At 37.6% G+C, this 20,592-nt stretch overlaps 1 protein-coding gene across 1 annotated transcript in view; it reads left to right on the top strand.

Annotated features, from left to right (window-relative positions):
• The first annotated feature begins 1,372 nt into the window (after positions 1-1,372).
• Positions 1,373-20,592, top strand: part of LOC150088437 (calcineurin subunit B type 2) — a 145,355-nt gene continuing 126,135 nt past the window's right edge. Inside the window, exon 1 of the mRNA XM_090369509.1 lies at positions 1,373-1,761. Coding sequence (XP_090225635.1) covers positions 1,759-1,761 — 3 coding nt within the window. The 5' untranslated portion in view covers positions 1,373-1,758. The remainder of the gene's footprint in view (positions 1,762-20,592) is intronic.

Below are 20,592 nucleotides of genomic sequence, written 5' to 3'. Positions count from 1 at the left end.
ACTTCGTTCCGGAGAGTGGCTATCAAATGTATTTTAAACGGAAATCGTAATGGTACGCATACTGGTCCGCGGATCTCTTTGTGGTCTGAGGACAGTCTGCGCGGGTAGCACAGTGGTATCGTTACCATCTTCCCCACGCCGGTGGAAAAGGCTCGGATTCGATTCCTTGATGACGCGAGGAACTTTAGTGGGCTTTTTTCACTCCGTGGCTGAGTGAAAAGCTCATTTTTCAGTCAGCCACGTCGGTCTCAGCCGTACATAGCAAGTTTTTTTCCTCCAGCAAAACAGGCAAATCGACCAGACAGCACATGTAATTTACAGACAAAATACATATATGGGTATACAGTATATTAGAAATAATGGGTGGCCCTAATATAATATAATTTGTGGTCTGGGGAAAAGTTTTTGTGAAGGTGAACGTTTTGGCTCATCACGTGCGCAAATTAGTTATGTAGCAAAAAAGATGCAAGCAGCTTACCTATTACACTGATGATGAAATGCCGGGAAACTGTTTTTTTTTTTTTTTCCCCCCAGAAAACAACAAACTTACTGAAGAATACACGCAATTAGCCGTAACTATAACCTTAGGTGCATTGGCGCTTAACACTCAACGAATTATGAGACGTAAATTGTTGGGCGCCTTTTTTTTCTCTATCATTTTTACAAGTCGAGAATTGAACCCACTGCATGCAAACAGATGGATCGATTTTTGTTTTAATTTGTTGTTATTATTATTATTTTTTTTTTTCAATGTGCGTTGTTTAAAACAACTCTTTAAAAGTGGTTAGAAAATATTTTTTGTTTGTCGATCAGAATGTTTTGTTATTGAGAACAATAAAAGAAAATCATTTTGGGGAATGCCCTGATAAAGCTGATTCAAAATGGATCCAGACCGAAAAAGTTCGTGTGATATTATTTTCTATCACTATATTGATATCAAATGTTGCCTAATTGACAAAGTTTTTATTTATTTCTGGAATGCATGAAAAACATAAATGTGAGGAATTAAATACGAAAAGAGGAGCAAGGATTTCTTTAAAAAATGTCAATTTAAAATTATGTAAAGAATAGATTACAAATAAATCTTCCTTCAGAGGAGGCGGCTAGCCTTGAGATTTCTACATCTTATTTAGTTGTCTTGTTTATTCAGCTAAAAAAAAATAAGAACAAACAGTATTAATTACATTTCACGCAGACACAATATATGACATTTTAAATATATGCAATATATATTACACATAATATATGATGCCAGAGTGTTGTTATACTAGAAATAATAACTTTGCGCATCGTATTTCGACACAACGCACCGATACAAGGGTGGGAGTGCAGTGCCGTAAAAGCCTTTGCAGCCTATCCCATCAATCCCCGCAAGGGATATGCCACTTTTTATTTGGGGTAGGATTCTTATAAAAGGGGCGAATAATCAATGTTTCGCCAAGATTAACGCTATTGCTCTTTAATTTGAAAAGTCTTAGAAAAGATACTCTGCAGATAGTTCTGTGACTTTTAATATTATTAGTAGTGCTTACTAGAAAGATAAAGGCAAACAGATAAATTCGATGACACTAAGAAAATATGTTATAGATCCCGGATGTGGGCTACCTTGGTTGCGGTGCCGTGAATGCTAGCAACGAGTTGTGATCATCTGAAATCTGAGCTGTTTGAACGGCAGTCCTTTGGGACGTTACTGGTGGAGTAATAGACTAGGAACTGAACTTGAATTGTACAGGCCGTTAGAAATTATTAGCATTAAAAATGGTGAGTAATAAATTGTGGTAACCATTTCAATTTTTTTTTTAAATGTCAGCTACTGTTTTGATATATGTCCTTGACTTAATTGGTTAAGCCTGCATGTGTTGAATGTTCGTTAAAAATGTGTTGCGATGCGATACATTTATCCATTTTTACTTTGAGAGAAGAATATGTAAATTTTCATCTTGATTTACTGAATTGATGGTCGTCTTTTGGATCGCAATTAGACGTATGCTAATCGTGCGAGCTGCTATTTAACTGAGTAGTATGCGTAGCACGTTTACTCAGTTAAACATCAGTTTTATGACAAGAGTTCAGCCGTTGGTCTCAATTGTGAATCGTATTCATAAACACTATATTATAAACATAAAATTTAATTAATTTTGCAGGTCTTGTGTTACAAATAATAATTGGACAGTCAAATTTATTTGAGTTTCCCAAGAACTTTACTGAGAAAGTAGTCGGTTACATATTATAAATCATTTGACATCTACAATTGAATGAGATATTCTAATCCGATCCAGTAACTTATTGAGGGTATGCTAGCCTTTCAGAATTTATGGTAGGTCAGGTTAATCAGCAAATCAAATTGTATTGGCTGTGTATGAGGTTTTCAGATCACTTCAAGGCTGTCTTATTTGATTAACGAAAATCAGAGAATCAATATGTAACCAGCACAAATAAACGCTGTCATTTCGACGTGGAGTAATGAAATTCAATCACATTATTTCTCATCCATTCCAGCTCATTACATTTAATCAGAAACCATTTCCTTGCAATTCCGATTCCTTCATTCATTTGTATGTTGACGTGGGAAGCAAACATTTCAGTTGTTTGTGATGTCTGTGGTAGATGCCGGTTCTTACAGCTTAATAAAATTGAATCCTTGAATAAAACTGAATTTTTAGGTTTAATTTCTTTTTTATAATCATAAAACTAATTTCTGAGAGAGAGAGTAAGCAATACAGAACCCAGTTAACATGTTCATACAGATCTCTCCAACAGTTTGCATCTTTGGTCGGTCTGTGTAAATCAGATAAAATACAAAAGGATGTAATATGGTAATCTGTTACCATTGCATTTGATGTTCCACATCCATTTTTATTTTTTTTCAATTGATAATTAATGCAATAAGGGTTCTGTTTAAACTTTTAGGTATTAGTTACACTTATCAGTAGGCAGTTTCCTAGGACATGAGGAAATTCTATGGCCCAAAATAATAAGTGTGAAACATGGCCTGCTTGCATAAACAATGTACTGTAGTTTGCAAAATAACATTTATCACATCACTAGGGTACAATTTTTTTTTCAATAAAAACCACATTTCCAAGTTTAATAAAAAGAACATGTATTTTAAAGATATTCTTTAAAAATGTGGAATGAAAATGTTCTTTTTGTTTGAAATCTCAGCCTTTTTTGTGTTTTAATTGAAATAATTTGCTTTCCATTTTTATTTAGAAGAATATCATAGTGAGGTAGTGCCAAGATGGGTGGTTTTAAATATTTGATTTTGGTATGCAGTCCCAATTTTATTATGAGCTTCCATTCTGGCTTGCTCATCCTTCTGTTTTAATTAGCTGTGGATATTGGTTAATTTTCCATATTTCATTGGAGATGAAAAACACTAGTTTTTGGGGATTGTATGGGCGGAGGAAATGAAACCTGGAAACCCTATAGTGAAAATGCCCATAAAAACTGTTCCCATGTTGATGGTATTTTAAGCCAGCCTTTTTCTCTGTGTGAATGAGCAGTAATTGTAACCACACTTTGTCTACTCTTAACTGTGATCTGATGTTAAATTCTGCTACTAAAATAGCAGCCCTGTTTTTTACTTCTTTATATACACTGGTGTTCAAAGAAAGTGTATCACCTAGAAATTTCACATTTCTAACCCTTTTTTGTGATGGTATGTCATATTAATGACTAGCATCACAAATAGAAATATAAACAAAAGATATTAATTAATAGTTAAGGCAAAGCTAAGTAATATTTGAGAGGTGCTCTCAAAATATTCCACAATGAGCATTTGCAGCCTTTATACAACAGTTTTGGTAAACACAACAGTTATCAGGTGAAAACTAATATTTAGTTGAACCACCTCTGACCCTGATGACAGCAGCACACTGTTGAAGCATTGACAATATCAAATTCTGAAGATAATCGGACACACGTGGTTCCAAACACGAATTATGTCTTTGGGTCTTTGGTTTTTTTCCGGCAACTGCAGATTCCACACGATGCCAACAGTTCTCTATGGGATTCAGGTATCCTGGATCTGAATCCTATAGATCCTGACCAGCTAAGAGTTGTAATGGATCATTCTTCCAAGCATTTTTTCACCTGTAACAAATGTAAACACATTACTCTCGAATCTCTAATGAAGAAACAAAGCTAAAATAACTACAGAAGTGCCTACTTGCACTTTTCGTCCGATGACAAGGAGCAGAGTCGTTCTGAAAGATGCAGTTACTTGGCATGTTTAAATGGTCTCTAATGGTTGGCAGCAATTTGCCTTCCAGTATAGCCAGGTATCCATTGGCATTTACGGAACCTTTTATAAAGTGCAGGTGACCTACTCCGTAATACAAAATGCACCCCCATATCATTTGGCTGGTAGGGAATTTCACTGTAGACACCATACAGTCTGGATCGTATTCTTCATGTCTATGGTGAATTCTTTATCTCCCATTGGAGCAATGCAGGTTGAATTTCTTCTCATCCAAGAAAATAACTGACTTCCACTGCTCGGGGGAGGTCCATTTGACATGCTCCTTACACCAAATTAATTGGGCCTTTTTCATTTTTTGTGTGAGGAGGGGCTTCTTAGGACGATGGGCTAAAAGTCCATTTTTGAAGAGGCATCTTCTGACTGTTATTGCACTTGCTACCACTCCTGTATGTTCTTCCCATTCTCTTTTCAGCTCAGACGAAGAAGCTTTACAGTTTTTAAGGCATTTTCACTTCAAAATGCGGTCCTGTTTTGACGTAGAGACTTGTTTGCATCCGGTTCCTTTTTTCCTATTTGCAGGATCAGTATTCTTGAGTTTGGAAAGAAATCTACTCACTGCCGACTGATTACAAGACACTCTATAAGCAATATGATAGGAAGAACGTCCTTTCTTACGTGGCGTGAACTGCACGTAACTCGCCATCCTGACACAAGAAAGGAATGACTGCAACTCATGCAGAGCATGTTTATACAGCTGAAAGTAATAGCTGATGCAATATTACGTCATCACCTATGTGTGTGTCAATCTTATATTAGCATTAGTAGCATTAGCATTAGTAGAGGCATTTGATGCAAGAAAGCAAGCTTATGCAGCATCAGCCAAAAAAAAAAAAAAAAAAAACCACTCCCACTTCACCCCTCTGTTCGTTCAAAATACCTGTCCAGCTGAGCCTTAAACTTATTTAGGCTATCAACTTCCACGACAAGGGATGGAAGTCTGTTCCACCAACCAACCACTCGCTGGCTAAAGGCAAATTTCCGCACATCTATCCTACATCTGTCTTTCCTCAATTTGAATTTATGCTCTCTCAGGTGATTATTCTGAGCGAGAGGAAGAATCCCATCAGCATTGAGCATGCTCAAACCATTCAATGCTTTATACACCTCTATCAGATCACCTCGCTGGTGCCTAGTCTCCAGACACTGTAATTTGCAAATCTTAAGCCTTTCTTCGTAAGAGCACCCCTTTGTTCCATTCACTAATCTTGTTGCCCTTATCTGTACTCATGTCAGCAGCTCTACATCCTTCTTGAAATGAGGCCTCCAGGCCTGTATACAGTACTCTAGGTGTGGCCTGACCATTGCCTTATACAAGGGAATAATCACCTCCTTATCCCTGCTAGAAAAATTCCTATATATCATTGACAATACACCATGAGCTACTCTAGCAGCCCGTCTGCACTGCTCAGAGAACTTCATATCTGCCTGCACAACCACCCCCAGGTCCCTTTCATTCTCTACCACTGTCAGTGCAATACCACAGAGTTGATATGTTGCTCTGGGGTTGCTGTTTCCCATGTGTAGTACTTTACATTTGTCAATGTTAACACGTTGTTAACATTGACAAATTGACACGTTGTTCACTGTCCCCATATATTACATTTGCGTGACCTGAGAAGTCCAGATATGAAACTATCAGATTAATCAAAGTGTACGTAAATATGTACATATAGCTATTTTGTATATTGTATGTAATGTTTTTTATGTGTTTTTTTTTTTTTTTTTTTTTTTTTTTACTATGCATCATATGTGATGCCTGGACTTGTGAATACAAATTTACTCCTCCACGTCCATGAATCACGTATGATTCACTTACAACTACCCGCCAATTTTATTACTTTTGAGGTTATATTGTTGACCTTGAAGTGTTTCGGCCACGGTCACAAGTTATTAGTTACTTTCTAGTGTGAAAATGGGTAGTCGTGGACTTAGTGACGAGGAGTTGCAAAGAATATTGGAGGAAAGTGACTATGAGCCAATTTCTAGTGATAGCGACGACGATTATGTACCAGAGGCAGTTTCAGAGCCTGATATTGACAGTGGAAATGAAATGAAACAAATATTGACACAATTTACGGATATGGCAGGTACATCAAGGCAACATGAAGGTTCTGCTAGTGTTAGTAAAAGTCCTTGGACTTACAACATTTCTCCACCTCAGAAGGAAACTTTCATAGGTTCATCCGGTATCCAAAATATTGACAGTATAATGGAAAATGGTAAAGCTTCTATAACCCACATTTATTATAAATTTATAAATGAAGACGTCATGAATCTTATGGTGAATCAGACAAATTTATATGCTCATCAGGTTATGAATAGTCAAGTAACAGCGAAAGGAAGAATGCAACGATGGAAAGATACTAATGAAAGTGAAATGAAAAAGTTTTTGGGATTCATCTTATTCTCAGGTATTGTTTCATATCCAAGATGGGAGTATTATTGGAAAACAGACCCTATGTACTATCATCCATTGTTACATAATTTTGGAATGACTTACAATCGTTTTACTAACCTACTAAGATGCTGGCATTTTGCAGATAACACAGCAGAACATTCTAATAGATTGTATAAAATTCAACCCCTTATTGATCTAGTAATTACAAATTTACGTAATTTATACTTTCCCGGGGATGTTGTTGTTATCGACGAATCTATGATACCGTTCAGAGGTCGGCTTCTATTCAGGCAATATAACCCTTCAAAAAGTAACAAATATGGATTGAAAGTATACAAGTTGTGTACAAAAGATGGTTACGTTTGGTCTTTCGATGTTTACAACGGTCAAACCCCGCAAACCCTGCCAGGAATCGATAAACCTGGATGTGTGGTTATAAAGCTATTAGACAGACTAATAAACCAAGGGCGACTTCTAGTTGCAGATAATTATTATATTAGCATACCTCTTGCAAATTACCTGAAATCAAATAAAACAGATTTGTGTGGTACACTTCGTAGTAATAGATTGGGAGTTCCTAAGGAAATAATCCAGAAGAAATTACGCAGGGGTGAAAAAATAACAATGCAAAAAGATAATATTGTGATCACTAAGTGGCATGATAAGAGAGATGTTTTGATGTTGTCAACATGTTTTGGTGATGAAATGAAGAAGTGTGGAAGAAGAAATGAACAAGTAAAACCAGAAATGATAACTGAATACAATAAGGCAAAAAAGGGGATCGATGTATCAGACCAACTTTCAAGTTACCAGTCACCAATGAGAAAATCATTGATATGGTATAAAAAAATTGCAATAGAATTAGTTTTTGGGACAGCAATTGTGAACACATTTATAATTTTCAATGAATTGCAGCAAGAGAAGAAAGACAAAATGTCTCTTTTAGAAGTGAGAGAGGCAATCACTAAAGAATTGATGGGAATCAAAAAGGAACCAACCTCTAGTACAACCATTTGTCAATCTTCATCTCAGCATTTTCTGTCAGAAATTCAGAGGCTTTCCCATGGTAAAATTCACAGGAAAAGGTGTCACGGATGTTACGAAGAAGCAAAAATTGCTGGAAAAATCCCAAATTGGCTGCCAAACAAGTTCATACTGAATGTAAATCATGTGAGAAGCCATATTGTATGAAATGTTTTGAAAATAAACATAAAAATTAGTCTTTTTTTTCAGTTTTTTGTACTTCTGAAATAAAATACACTTTTCTTAACATTTTTAAATCTGTTTTATTTACTCCTAACATTGCATGTAATTTGAAATATTTGATGTAGCTATGTGTAAAAACTAGGAAACTTTTATGCAGGTTCATTAACTTTTCTAAAAAAATATTTTCTTGTTAATAAGTCCACAAAAGATTAAAAACATAGGTCAGAAATCCAATTTTTTAAAAATGTTTAAGCTGGCAAGACACTTGGGAATCACATATGATGCCTGAACTTATTACAAAAAACGATTGTGCATCACATGTGATTCCCTGGACAGTGAACTTTTTCTCTGCCATATGCCCCATCTGCTCAACCTTTCCAGATCCTGTTGCAGCAGCATAGTGTCAGTAGTGTCCTTGACAACCCTGCCTACCTTTGTATCGTCTGCAAACTTCGACATTAAGCTTGATATACCATCATCAATATCATTTATGAATACAGAAAACAATAATGGACCCAACACTGAGCCCTGAGGGACTCCACTAATAACATTAGTCCACGACGAGCAGTGTCCATTGATTACCACTCTCTGTCTTCTCCCCCTCAGCCACCCCTTTACCCACAGCAGCAATTTGCCTCCAATGTTACACTGCTCCAATTTGTGCAGCAGTCTTCCATGTGCAACAGTATCAAAAGCCTTTCTAAGATCCAAGTATATAATATCAAAGTTATTCCCTGCATCCAGTTCCTTTGTGACTGCATCATAGTATCCAATCAAATTGGTCAGGCAAGACTTCCCCTTAACAAAACCATGCTGTGTCCGAGCTATAACTGAAGTCTTGTCTAAATGATCCTGCAGTGCTTCTTTAACTAGTGCCGCCATTAATTTTCCTGGAACAGAAGTTAAACTCACAGGTCTATAATTGCTTGTGTCAGCTTTTGATCCTCCTTTGTGAATTGGGGTCACATTTGCACATCTCCAGTCTATGGGTACCTCCCCTGAGTCCAAGGAAGCTCTCATAATTATGGCTAAGGGTTTGCTTACTTCCTTTGCTGCCTCTTTTAATATAACTGGATAGATCCCATCCACCCCAGGTCTTGTGTTTATCTTCAACAATTTCTCCTCCACTTTACTCTCAGTTATTACAAGATTCTCTAGCTTACTGCTAGAGTTGAATACACCTCTGGCTTTCCCCTCGCTAAATAGCTCCTCATGTGTGAATGTTGATGCAAAATATTCATTTAGTTTGTTAGCTACCTGAGCAGGATCATCAACAGTTGACCCATCAATATCAAGTAGACCAATCTGATTCATCCCCTTCCTTCTAGAGTTTACATAAGTAAAGAACTCTTTGCTGTTTTTCTTTGCATCCCTTGCCAAAGATTTCTCGTAATCTGCCTTCGCCTGCCTAACCTCCTTTTGTAACTTGGTTACAGATCAACTTGTATCTATCATAGGCTTCTGTGTCATGTGTTAATTTGTATGTATCCCATGCATGTTTCTTCTCTGCCATATGCCTCATCAGTTCATCTGTAAAGTCTAGTAGCTTCCAAGATAAGTTCTTTGAATGCTTCCCATTTTGCATTTACTGTTGGTAACATCATCAGTTGGTCCCACTGTATAGAATTTAAATACTGTCTCAGTCCATCGTAGTCGCCTTTACGAAAGCAATAACCCTTCCCTTTACTCCTAATGGTAGTTACCTCTTTGAGTAAATCCCACTTCAGCACACTGTGATCACTGCCACCTAGTGGTTCATTTATCTGCAGATTCTTAATTCATGAAGAATCACTGCTGATAATCAAATCAAGAGTATTCCTCCCTCTAGTTGCCTCCCGAACATGCTGATGTAGAAAACAATCTTCCAATAAATCCACAAAAGCCTTGCTAGTGTGTGAGTGACCAGCCCACAAATTCCAGTCAGTATCTGGGAAATTAAAATCTCCCATTATAAGACTCTCTGATTTACTGGCCCACTCTATTTCCCTGTACAGTTTCTTATTATACTCATCAGAGTCATTAGGCCTATAGCACACTCCTACTCTCAATTTTGATCTCCCAATGCTTATGTCACACCAAACTGACTCGACACTGCACTGTCCAGCGATGTCCACTGGCTTCACTTCCTTGGATTTTATGTATTTCTTAACTAATAGCATAACCCCTCCTCCCTTCCTATCCAGTCTATCATTTCTGTAGACGTTGTACTCCCCAAATTCCAGTTCTGCATTCCTTACATCTGTGTGACACCAAGTCTCTGATATCCCAACAATATCTGCCTTTGATGTTTTGAGCAATACCTCAAATTCATCAAATTTATTTACTAAACTCCTAGCATTGGTGTACACGCAAGTATACATGCACCTATTTCTATTCTTAGCTACCCTAACACAACCCATGTGTTTACTTGTACCGCAGTGACTCCCAGCAGTCTCTGAAATATCCTGAATCTTGTTTTTCAGGCTTCTGCTCATTCCAATAGAAGCAGTGCAAGAATCTCTTTCACCTCTGCCAGTGGCTACTGTTAATCTATTTGTCTTTGTATCCCCCCAAGCTAGCAGTTTTCCGACCCACCTAACACTGCCTCGATAGCATCAGCAAATATTCTTGCACCCTTTCTATTTAAGTGTATCCCATCCCTGTAGAAGCAATTCCTCCTGTTAACAAGTACAGTCCAGGCTGAAAAAAATTCTACCCCTTGAGCCTTGCACAGTCTTTCCAGGGCCGAATTGATCGACAAGGCTCTCATCATATACTCCCTCCTACGTGTCTGGGCAGAATTGCAGACACTTTCAAATTCAACCCTATTTCACGGCTTTTTTTTCAACAGTGACCTGTACTTGTTAAGCAATTCTGCCGGTCTCCTACTCTTGATATCGTTAGTGCCCACGTGTACAACTATATCACCTTTTGTGCCCTTAAAAGATGATATCTGCTCTACAACGTCATCAACCTTTGCCCCTGGCAGACATACCCTGGTCCTATTCCACCTATCCTTTTTACAAAGCATGTTCCCCGTTTCCCTGACAATAGAGTCACCAACAACTACTAGTTTCTTTGGGACCAGCGCATTCTGCCTTGGGGATTGCCGCTGTGTTTCACGATGACCAAGTGCAAGCTCTGGCGTTGATGTGGGCAGCTCAGAGCTTGATGGGCCCTTCAATTTAGTTCCTTCGAGGGTATCCACCCTGTCCTTCAAGCTCTCATATAGGCCCACAAGAACGCTGAGTTGTTGCCTGATTTCGATACACTCCTTGCATCGTGCACACACAAAGACATCCCCCATGGCAATATCGTGTCCCGTACCTGATTGCTCCACAAACATCATGCAAGCTGTGCATTTTAGAAGGCTGTGACTCAGAAGGCAACTGCCCCCCTCAGTTCTCCTCTGAGCCACAGCACTTCCATTAGCTTGAGCCTTTTGTTTTGCTGCTCTGGTCTGAGTCATGATTACTTTTAATTTAAATAAAATTTCAATTTCAGTTTATAACCCTAACATATCTCCCAACACAGCTATAACGGGATATATATTTTTAGCGTCAAGTATTAATTAATCAGTCAAGTATTAATTATCTCCGAGTTCCCTTTATATAACTTCCGTATCAGTTATGTATTAATTAATTATGTTACGTTTGTAATCTAATTTGGTATATGTATTTAGTTAAAAGTGCAATTTAAATGCCAACGAAGTTGAACAAGTTTAATAGATTTTACCGATCGCTGAAAATATTATAACGTATACTAGACTAACGCTATCTAGGTTCGATATATAACGATCGTATGACAAAGACAAAGGCGGAAGTTACGAACGGTAATCTATGGACACTTAAGTATTAATTAATTTTCAAATCTCGCTGTCCCAATTCAGAATAAACCAACGATCCTTACTAGGCCTATAAGCTACTTACAAAAAATAATTTGATGTAAAAGATATTCAATAAGCGGCTAAATTTGGCTAAAAAAACTTCTCGTTCAGCGGAGTTGTAATCTGTAATATGTTGCAATCTGTAAGAAATATTGCCACATGGGTTGTGTTAGGGTAGCTAAGAATAGAAACAGGTGCAGGTATACTTGCGTGTACACCAATGCTAGGAGTTTAGTAAATAAATTTGATGAATTTGAGGTATTACTCAAAACATCAAAGGCAAATATTGTTGGGATATCAGAGACGTGGTGTTACACAGATATAAGGAATGCAGAACTGGAATTTGGGGAGTACAACGTCTACAGAAAGGATAGACAGGATAGGAAGGGAGGAGGGGTTATGCTATTAGTTAAAAAACACAAAATCCAAGGAAGTGAAGCCAGTCGACATCGATGGACAGGGCAGTGTCGAGTCAGTTTGGTGTGACATAAGCATAGGTAAATCAAAATTGAGAGTAGGAGTGTGCTATAGGCCTAATGACTCTGATGAGTATAATAAGAAACTGTACAGGGAAATAGTGGGCCAGTAAATCAGAGAGTCTTATAATGGGGGATTTTAATTTCCCAGATATTGACTGGAATTTGTGGGTTGGTCACTCACACACCAGCAAGGCTTTTGTGGATTTATTGGATGATTGTTTTCTACATCAGCATGTTCGGGAGGCAACTAGAGGGAGTAATACTCTGGATTTGATTATCAGCAGTGATTCTTCATGCATTAAGAATCTGCAGATAAAAGAACCACTAGGTGGCAGTGATCACAGTGTGCTGAAGTGGGATTTACTCCAAGAGGTAACTACCATTAGGGGTAAAGGGAAGGGTTATTGCTTCCGTAAAGGCGACTATGATGGACGGAGACAGTATTTAAATTCTATACAGTGGGACCAACTGATGTTACCAACAGCAAATTCAAAATGGGAAGCATTCAAAGAACTTATCTTGGAAGCTACTAGGCTTTACATACCAACTAAGAAATATTGTTCAAGGTTTAGGCCAAAATGGATGTCAGATGAACTAATGAGGCATATGGCAGAGAAGAAAAATGCATGGGATACTTACAAATTAACACATGACACAGAAGCCTATGATAGATACAAGTTGATATGCAACCAAGTTACAAAGGAGGTTAGGCAGGCGAAGGCAGATTACGAGAAATCCTTGGCAAGGGATGCAAAGAAAAACAGCAAAGAGTTCTTTACTTATGTAAACTCTAGAAGGAAGGGGATGAATCAGATTGGTCCACTTGATATTGATGGGTCAACTGTTGATGACCCTGCTCAGGTAGCTAAAAAACTAAATGAATATTTTGCATCGACATTCACACATGAGGAGTTATTCAGCGAGGGGAATGCCAGAGGTGTATTCAACTCTAGCAGTAAGCTACAGAATCTTGAAATAACTGGGAGTAAAGTGGAGGAGAAACTGTTGAAGATAAACACAAGAAAGGCACCCGGGGTGGATGGGATCTATCCAGTTATATTAAAGGAGGCAGCAGAGGAAGTAAGCAAACCCTTAGCCATAATTATGACAGCTTCCTTGGACTCAGGGGAGGTACCCATAGACTGGAAATGTGCAAATGTGACCCCAATTCACAAAGGAGGATCAAAGGCTGACACAAGTAATTAGAGACCTGTGAACTTAACTTCTGTTCCAGGAAAATTAATGAAGGCACTGGTTAAAGAAGCACTGCAGGATCATTTAGACAAGACTTCAGTTATAGCTCGGACACAGCATGGTTTTGTTAAGGGGAAGTCTTGCCTGACCAATTTGATTGGATACTATGATGCAGTCACAAAAGAACTGGATGCAGGGAATAGCTTTGATATTATATACTTGGATCTTAGAAAGGCTTTTGATACTGTTGCACATGGAAGACTGCTACACAAATTGGAGCAGTGTGACATTGGAGGCAAATTGCTGCTATGGATAAAGGGGTGGTTGAGGGGGAGAAGACAGAGTGGTAATCAATGGACACTGCTCATCGTGGACTAATGTTATTAGTGGAGTCCCTCAGGGCTCAGTGTTGGGTCCATTATTGTTTTCTGTATTTATAAATGATATTGATGATGGTATATCAAGCTTAATGTCCAAGTTTGCAGATGATACAAAGGTTGGCAGGGTTGTCAAGGACACTACTGACAGTATGCTACTGCAACAGGATCTGGAAAGGTTGAGCAGATGGGCTAAGAGGTGGCAAATGAAGTTTAACATTGACAAATGTAAAGTGCTACACTTGGGGAAACAGCAACCCCAGAGCAATGTATCAACTCTGGTACTACACTGACAGTGGTAGAGAATGAAAGGGACTTGGGGTGGTTGTGCAGGCAGATATGAAGTTCTCTGAGCAGTGCAGACGGGCTGCTAGAGTAGCTAATGGAGTATTGTCAATGATATATAGGAATTTTTCCAGCAGGGATAAGGAAGTGATTATTCCCTTGTATAAGGCAATGGTCAGGCCACACCTAGAGTACTGTATACAGGTCTGGAGGCCTCATTTCAAGAAGGATGTAGAGCTGCTGGAACGAGTACAGAGAAGGACAACAAGATTAGTGAATGGAACAAAGGGTTGCTCTTACGAAGAAAGGCTTAAGTTTTGAAAATTACAGTGTCTGGAGACTAGGCACCAGCGAGGTGATCTGATAGAGGTGTATAAAGCCTTGAATGGTTTGAGCATGCTCAATGCTGATGGGATTCTTCCTCTAGCTCAGAAAAATCACCTGAGAGGGCATAAATTCAAATTGAGGAAAGACAGATGTAGGATAGACGTGCGGAAATTTGCCTTTAGCCAGCTGGTGGTTGGTTGGTGGAACAGACTTCCATCCCTTGTAGTGGAGGTTGATAGCCTAAATAAGTTTAAGGCTCAGCTGCACAGGTATTTTGAACGAACAGAGGGGTGAAGTGGAAGTGGGGTTTTTTTTTTTTTTTTTTTTTGGCTGATGCTGCATAAGCTTGCGTTGCCTCTACTAATGCTAACTACTGCTTGAATGAGTAATCCAGAAATTTTCCCTCTCGCTAACTGATGAACAGCGCCAACTTACGGTGATGTTTCTGGTTATGGGTTCCTATGTGATTCACGATATTACCTACCTGCCCTAAATGTTTGTACCAATATTTTTGAGACACCGTGTGTGTGTGTGTGTGTGTGTGATAAAGTTATTCCCTATATCCATTTCCTTTGTGATCACATCATAGTTCCTATCAAATTGGTCAGACAAGACTTCCCCTTAACAAACCCATGCTGTGTCAGAGCTAAAACCGAAGTCTTGTCTAGATGATCCTGCAGTGCTTCTTTAACCAGTGCCTCCATTAATTTCCCTGGAACAAAAATTAAACTAACAGGTGTATAATTACTTGTATTGCCCTTTGATCCTCCTTTGTAAATTTTTAGGGTCACATTTGCACACTGCTGATTGAGCAGGGCAAGGTTTCTCAAAATGGAAAGTGGAATGCAATGTGCTATCATCGGCAAAACTATGGATAGGATTTCCAGTCAATGGAAGATGGCCATTAATATACAAGAGGAAAAGAACTGAATTTTGGGGGACACCAGCGTTAGTGGAGAAGTTAGAAGACAGAGAGCCATCTACCATCACCCTTAGTGAGTGATCAAAGAGAAAACTGGATAACCAATTACAAAAAAAAACAGTTGTCAAACCATAAGATGAAAGCTTGTTTAGAAGACCTTTATGCCAAACACGATCAAAAGCCTTTGAGATGTCAAAAGCAACTGCTTGTGGTTCACCGAACTTTTCCATGGAATTAGTCCATAAATGGGTAACATAAGCCAGAATATCACCAGTGGATTGACACTGATGGAATCCGTATACTGGCGATCGTTGATCAGACAGAAGGTTTCTAGGTAGTTTGAGTTGGCGGTTAATTGATTTCTCCATTACTTTAGAAAGAGTAGAAGTAATTGCAATGGGACGATAATTGGATGGGAGGGATTTGTCACCCTTTTTAGGAACTGGCTGGACATGAGCAAATTTCCAAGCAGAAGGAAAAACACCTTTGGAATAAGAAAGTGAAAAAAGACGGCAAAGAACAGGATTAAGTTCAGGAGCATTTGCCTTTGATGTTCTGCTTTTGATGTTTTGACCAACGCCTCAAATTTGTCAAATTTATTTACCAAACTCCTAGCATTTTTGTACACGTAGGTATACATGCACCTGTTCCTATTCTTAGCTACCCTAACACAACTCATGTGTTTCCTTGTATCGCAATGACTCCGAGCAGTCTCTGAAATCCCCTGCGTCTTGTTTTCTAGGCTACTGCTCGTTCCAATAGAAGCAGTGCAAGAATCATTCACCTTTGCCAGTGGCTACTGTTAGTCCGTGTATCCCCCCCCCCCCCCAAGCTAGCAGTTTTCTGACCCACCTGACACTGCCTCCATAGCATCAGCAAATATTCTTACACCCTTTCTATTTAAGTGTATCCCATCTCTATAGAAGCAGTCTCTCGTGTTCACAAGCACAGAACAGGCTGAGAGAAATTCTACCCCTTGAGCCTTGCACAATCTGTCCAGGGCTGAATTGATTGACAAAGCTCTCATCATATACTACCTCCTATCGTGTCTGGGCAGAGTTGCAAACACGTTCAAATTCAACCCTAATTCATGGCTTTTATATTTGAGGTAGAAGCCATGGACAACAAAAATATTAAACTATATACAAACAACTTTTTATTTGTATTTTTTTAAATAGATTGTCATGCAATCATACTTAATATATGTAATATTGAGTTGTTATAGAGATACTTTTTTTTGATTTTGATTTGGTAGTTGTTGGCGCATCGGCTTCTGTAGCCATATTGCACCTCCCAAGGTTTTTGCAGTACTTTGATCCAAGCCCGAGGCGGGAATCGAACCCGCGACCTTTGGGTTGCCGGGCAGGTACTTTACCCACTAGGCTAGCCCGGTCGGCTTATAGAGATACCTTTTATTTATGAAGAAATCAAATCTGATTGCTTCATGACCTTGGGTCTTTTTTTTGTTCAGAACCATTTAACTCTTCTTCCCATCTTATCAGTTACTCCCAGATTTTTGTTTTCCAAGTGTAAAACCTATATTTAGAAGCATTGAACTGCAATTGCAATTTTTTGGACCATATCTGTAATTAATTTTTCATTTTGAAACTAGTTCTAGTAGTTAATCACTCTTCGTACCTTTTTAAATCGTCAGCACGGTTTGGCAACTTCCTCTGTACTCCCTGTTTTCATTTAGGAAGTTTATAAATAGGAGGAACCCTCTGAAGGATCCAATTGCTATTTTACTGTTCCATCAGGAGGAATGACCATTTATGACTGTCTCCTATGGCCATACTCTGAACCAAATAAGGATTTTATTTGATCAGGAGCTGGCCAAAAGTAATCCCCATGTGTTCCAGTTTATATAATAGCTTTCATGGGGAAATGATGTTAGAAAGGCATCCAGCGTTTTTCTTGCATCCAATTATATTATGTATTTATCAGAATAATTAACTTGGATTGGTCAAGTATGACTTTCCCCTTCATGAAACCCCTGCCCTATGTACCCATTAATGATACCATTCCTGTCATTATGGTCTTACATGTTATCCTTCACTGTGGTTGCATTATCTTAGCCACCTTAAGTCAGACTTGCTGGTCAATAGTTTCCTGGATTTGTTTTTCTGTACTTCATTTGTGGATTGGGGAGATATTAGTTTTTCTCCAGTCCAGGGGATATCTTATGATGATCTCATTAACATCCCCAACAGGCTGATACAGTCTTGCTTAGTATAATATAATGTATCTCATCCCCTCCTGGAGCCCTTACCTTCCACTGCTTTTTTTGCCTCCATATTTCCCATCACTTATTTTACAGCAATCTGCCTCCTTATTGCTGTTTTCCCATGGTTTGAATAAATATTGTCGCAGAGTTTCTAATACTCATTTGCCACTACTGTGTGGCTTTGTGTGACCCTTCCAAAGTAAGGTGCTTATTTGATTTACTCTCTTCCATTTTGTATTCACATATGAGAGCTCCTTATTTCCATTTTTAGCTCTTTGCTAGTGATGTGTCATATTCAACTTTTTCTTGTCTTACCCCTTCATGGTTTTACTACACTTATATAAAACATAAATCAGTTTATTGTTGTAGTTTTTAACTACCCAATGTTTTTTCTTTTGCTTAATTAAAACTTTAACCATAAACACCCTAGCAAGACATGCAGAAATGCCCAGATAATGGGGAAATATAAGCAGTGGCAATTAACTCACTATTGCAGTTGAATACTCCTACTATTCAGGCATCTCTGCATGTCATGCCAGCTGGTAGGAAGTTGCTGTCGGTTGTTTGCAGAGTTAAATCTGTTATTCCCTTGCTGCAGTGTGCAAACATTTATCAGATCACTTGCTTGGATTGTGGGGTGTGTTATATTGGCGAGACAGAGTGCAGGCTTTGCAATTATGCCTCAGAGAATTAGAGAGCTATTTGCCAGGCTGTTTTCACCCACTCTGCTGCTGTTGTTGAGCATTACTGGTGTGTGTAGTGTGTTAATTGTAACCTATGTTCCAATGCTGAAATTTTGGACTGCACACATGATTCTTATCATTGCTCCTAGTTGGAAGTGCCCATATAGTTGTGGAAGGTTCCAACATTAATTGCAATCATAGAACTTGCATATGCCCTGTTATGAAAATGGTTATTTTCTAGTGTGATGTGAGATAGTGAGCTTATAATATGGCAAATGTACATCGTCCTACTACTGTGTAGTCTCTCCCTCCTCTTTTCTCTCCTTTTTTTTTTTTTTTTCCCGTCACTGTTCATGATCTGCATTGGTCTGCTGTAGTGCATGTGTATATGTTGTTCTGAAAAATATGATGATGATTGCCGTACTACTTGTCTGTAAATTTGATGAAGTAGCAAATTGCTCTGAAAGCTTCTTGATTATATTTTATATTCATCACTTTTAATACTTTTATCACTTTTACTATTTACTGGTATATTTTATTTCTATCTGTCGTGGCTTCTATTCTTTATAAAGTTTCCATTATATTATACTTTATTTTTCACTATATTTTAATAAATTTTATATTATATTTTTACGTTTTGCTTGTAGTTACAAGATTTGTTTCGGTATGTTTATTATGCATTTGTTTTTGTAAAAATGTTTGCAAAAAAAAATCTCTGTCTTTTCTAAGGGGATAGGGGTGGATATCTCATAAATGTAAATCAGATTGGAAAAGAACTAAAAGCAAAAAAGGCATATATACACAGCAAGAAGCATCATCATCCAAACATTATAATACATATACTTATAATACATAGACTACATACGATATTTACATTTCTTGTTTGGTTGACATCAACAATTCTTGATGATGCCAACCAAACGAAAATGTAGCTTGGAAAATTTTTCTTTAAAGTGGTGAAATAAAGTTTACCTACAGTAGAGAAAAGAAGTAAAAAGCCAGCGAGTCAGTATGTTTCTTTGTAGGTTTACTGTTTTCCCAATGAAGAAACCCGAATAAATGGAAGAAATTTCAGAAGTGGAAACTCTAGAATGTTAGTGAGACTTCTTCACTGACTGTCTAAAGCAGACTGTTACAAAATGAAATAATTTAGAAAGAGATAAATTAATAAAACTGTTGCCTAGTTGAAGAATAATTTCCCAGCTTTTTATATTTATATACCATTTATATTTTGCTATGCATTGAAGGAACTGTATATGTTTCAGAATGTGTATGCCTTATCTTAAAATTTAATCAATTCACAGATGATCTCCCCTTCCCTCTAACTTTTACCTTATCTGCATCATGAATAATTAACCTATTGGAATGAACTATAAATGAGCTCTGTTCCACTCATAGTTATGCCAATTTCCTCCTAATGTTTGCTGTCTCCTTTTTTGAAAGAATATCAATTATTGGGGGGTGGGGAGAGAGAGAGAGAGAGAGACGTGCATATGTTGGCTCTGCCTGATTTCCAAATGCTGTAGTTTGCAGAACCGAACTCTTTTTTTTTTTCTTCTTTTTTTTTTTCTTTTTTTTTTTCTTTTTTTTTTTCTTTTTTTTTTTCTTTTTTTTTTTTTCTTTTTTTTTTTCTTTTTTTTTTTTGAGTGCCATAACTATTGTTGCTCTTCTTTGTGCTCATTCTAGTAGATCTGTGTCCTTCCTAAAATGAGGCAATTTTTAGTTTTTTTTTTTTTTTTTTTTTAAATATCACAAAAGACAATATTACCATTTATAGTAAAATGTTAGTGATTGGTGATCTACATTTTCATAAATCTAGCAACAGATTTGATTTTTGGCATTTTGAATGAAAGCTATAACTGCTTATTCTGCAAATTTTTTTTTTAATAGCAAGCTGCACTTAATTGTTACATTATATTCAACGAATGTAATTTCATCTGCCATCATTAATTGCTCAAGAATTAAAGTAAAATGCAGACATGCTTTTGCCACCCTAATTGAAATGTTTTCTCATACTAATATATTGAAATAACATACATGTTTTTGATGATTGAAGTCATATTTCTGAGTTTGACTGAAAAAAAAAATGAAAGTTATGAAATGTTACTAGTAATTATGCATATAATCCGATGTGTACTTGTCATGGTCATTTGGCTTATAATACTCATTTTTATTAAGTCACTGCCTCAATATTACACAGACAACTTGTATCTGTTTTTTGTACTGCTTCTAAACAAAATGCAGTGGTGAAACTGTGGTTGGCAGTTCCCTGGGACCCACAAAATTGGGGCCCACCTCTTCAAAATAGAAACAGTCATTGAGTTGAAATTATTTTTATTATTGTTTTACCCGAAGTTAATTGTTAAAT

Source organism: Mastigoproctus giganteus, chromosome 3, assembly GCF_048544385.1.
Source record: "Mastigoproctus giganteus isolate SK-2022 chromosome 3, ASM4854438v1, whole genome shotgun sequence".
Taxonomy (NCBI): Eukaryota; Metazoa; Arthropoda; class Arachnida; order Uropygi; family Thelyphonidae; genus Mastigoproctus; species Mastigoproctus giganteus.
The sequence above is the reverse complement of the archived record's forward strand: the minus strand, read 5'-3'. Positions and strand labels throughout refer to the sequence as shown.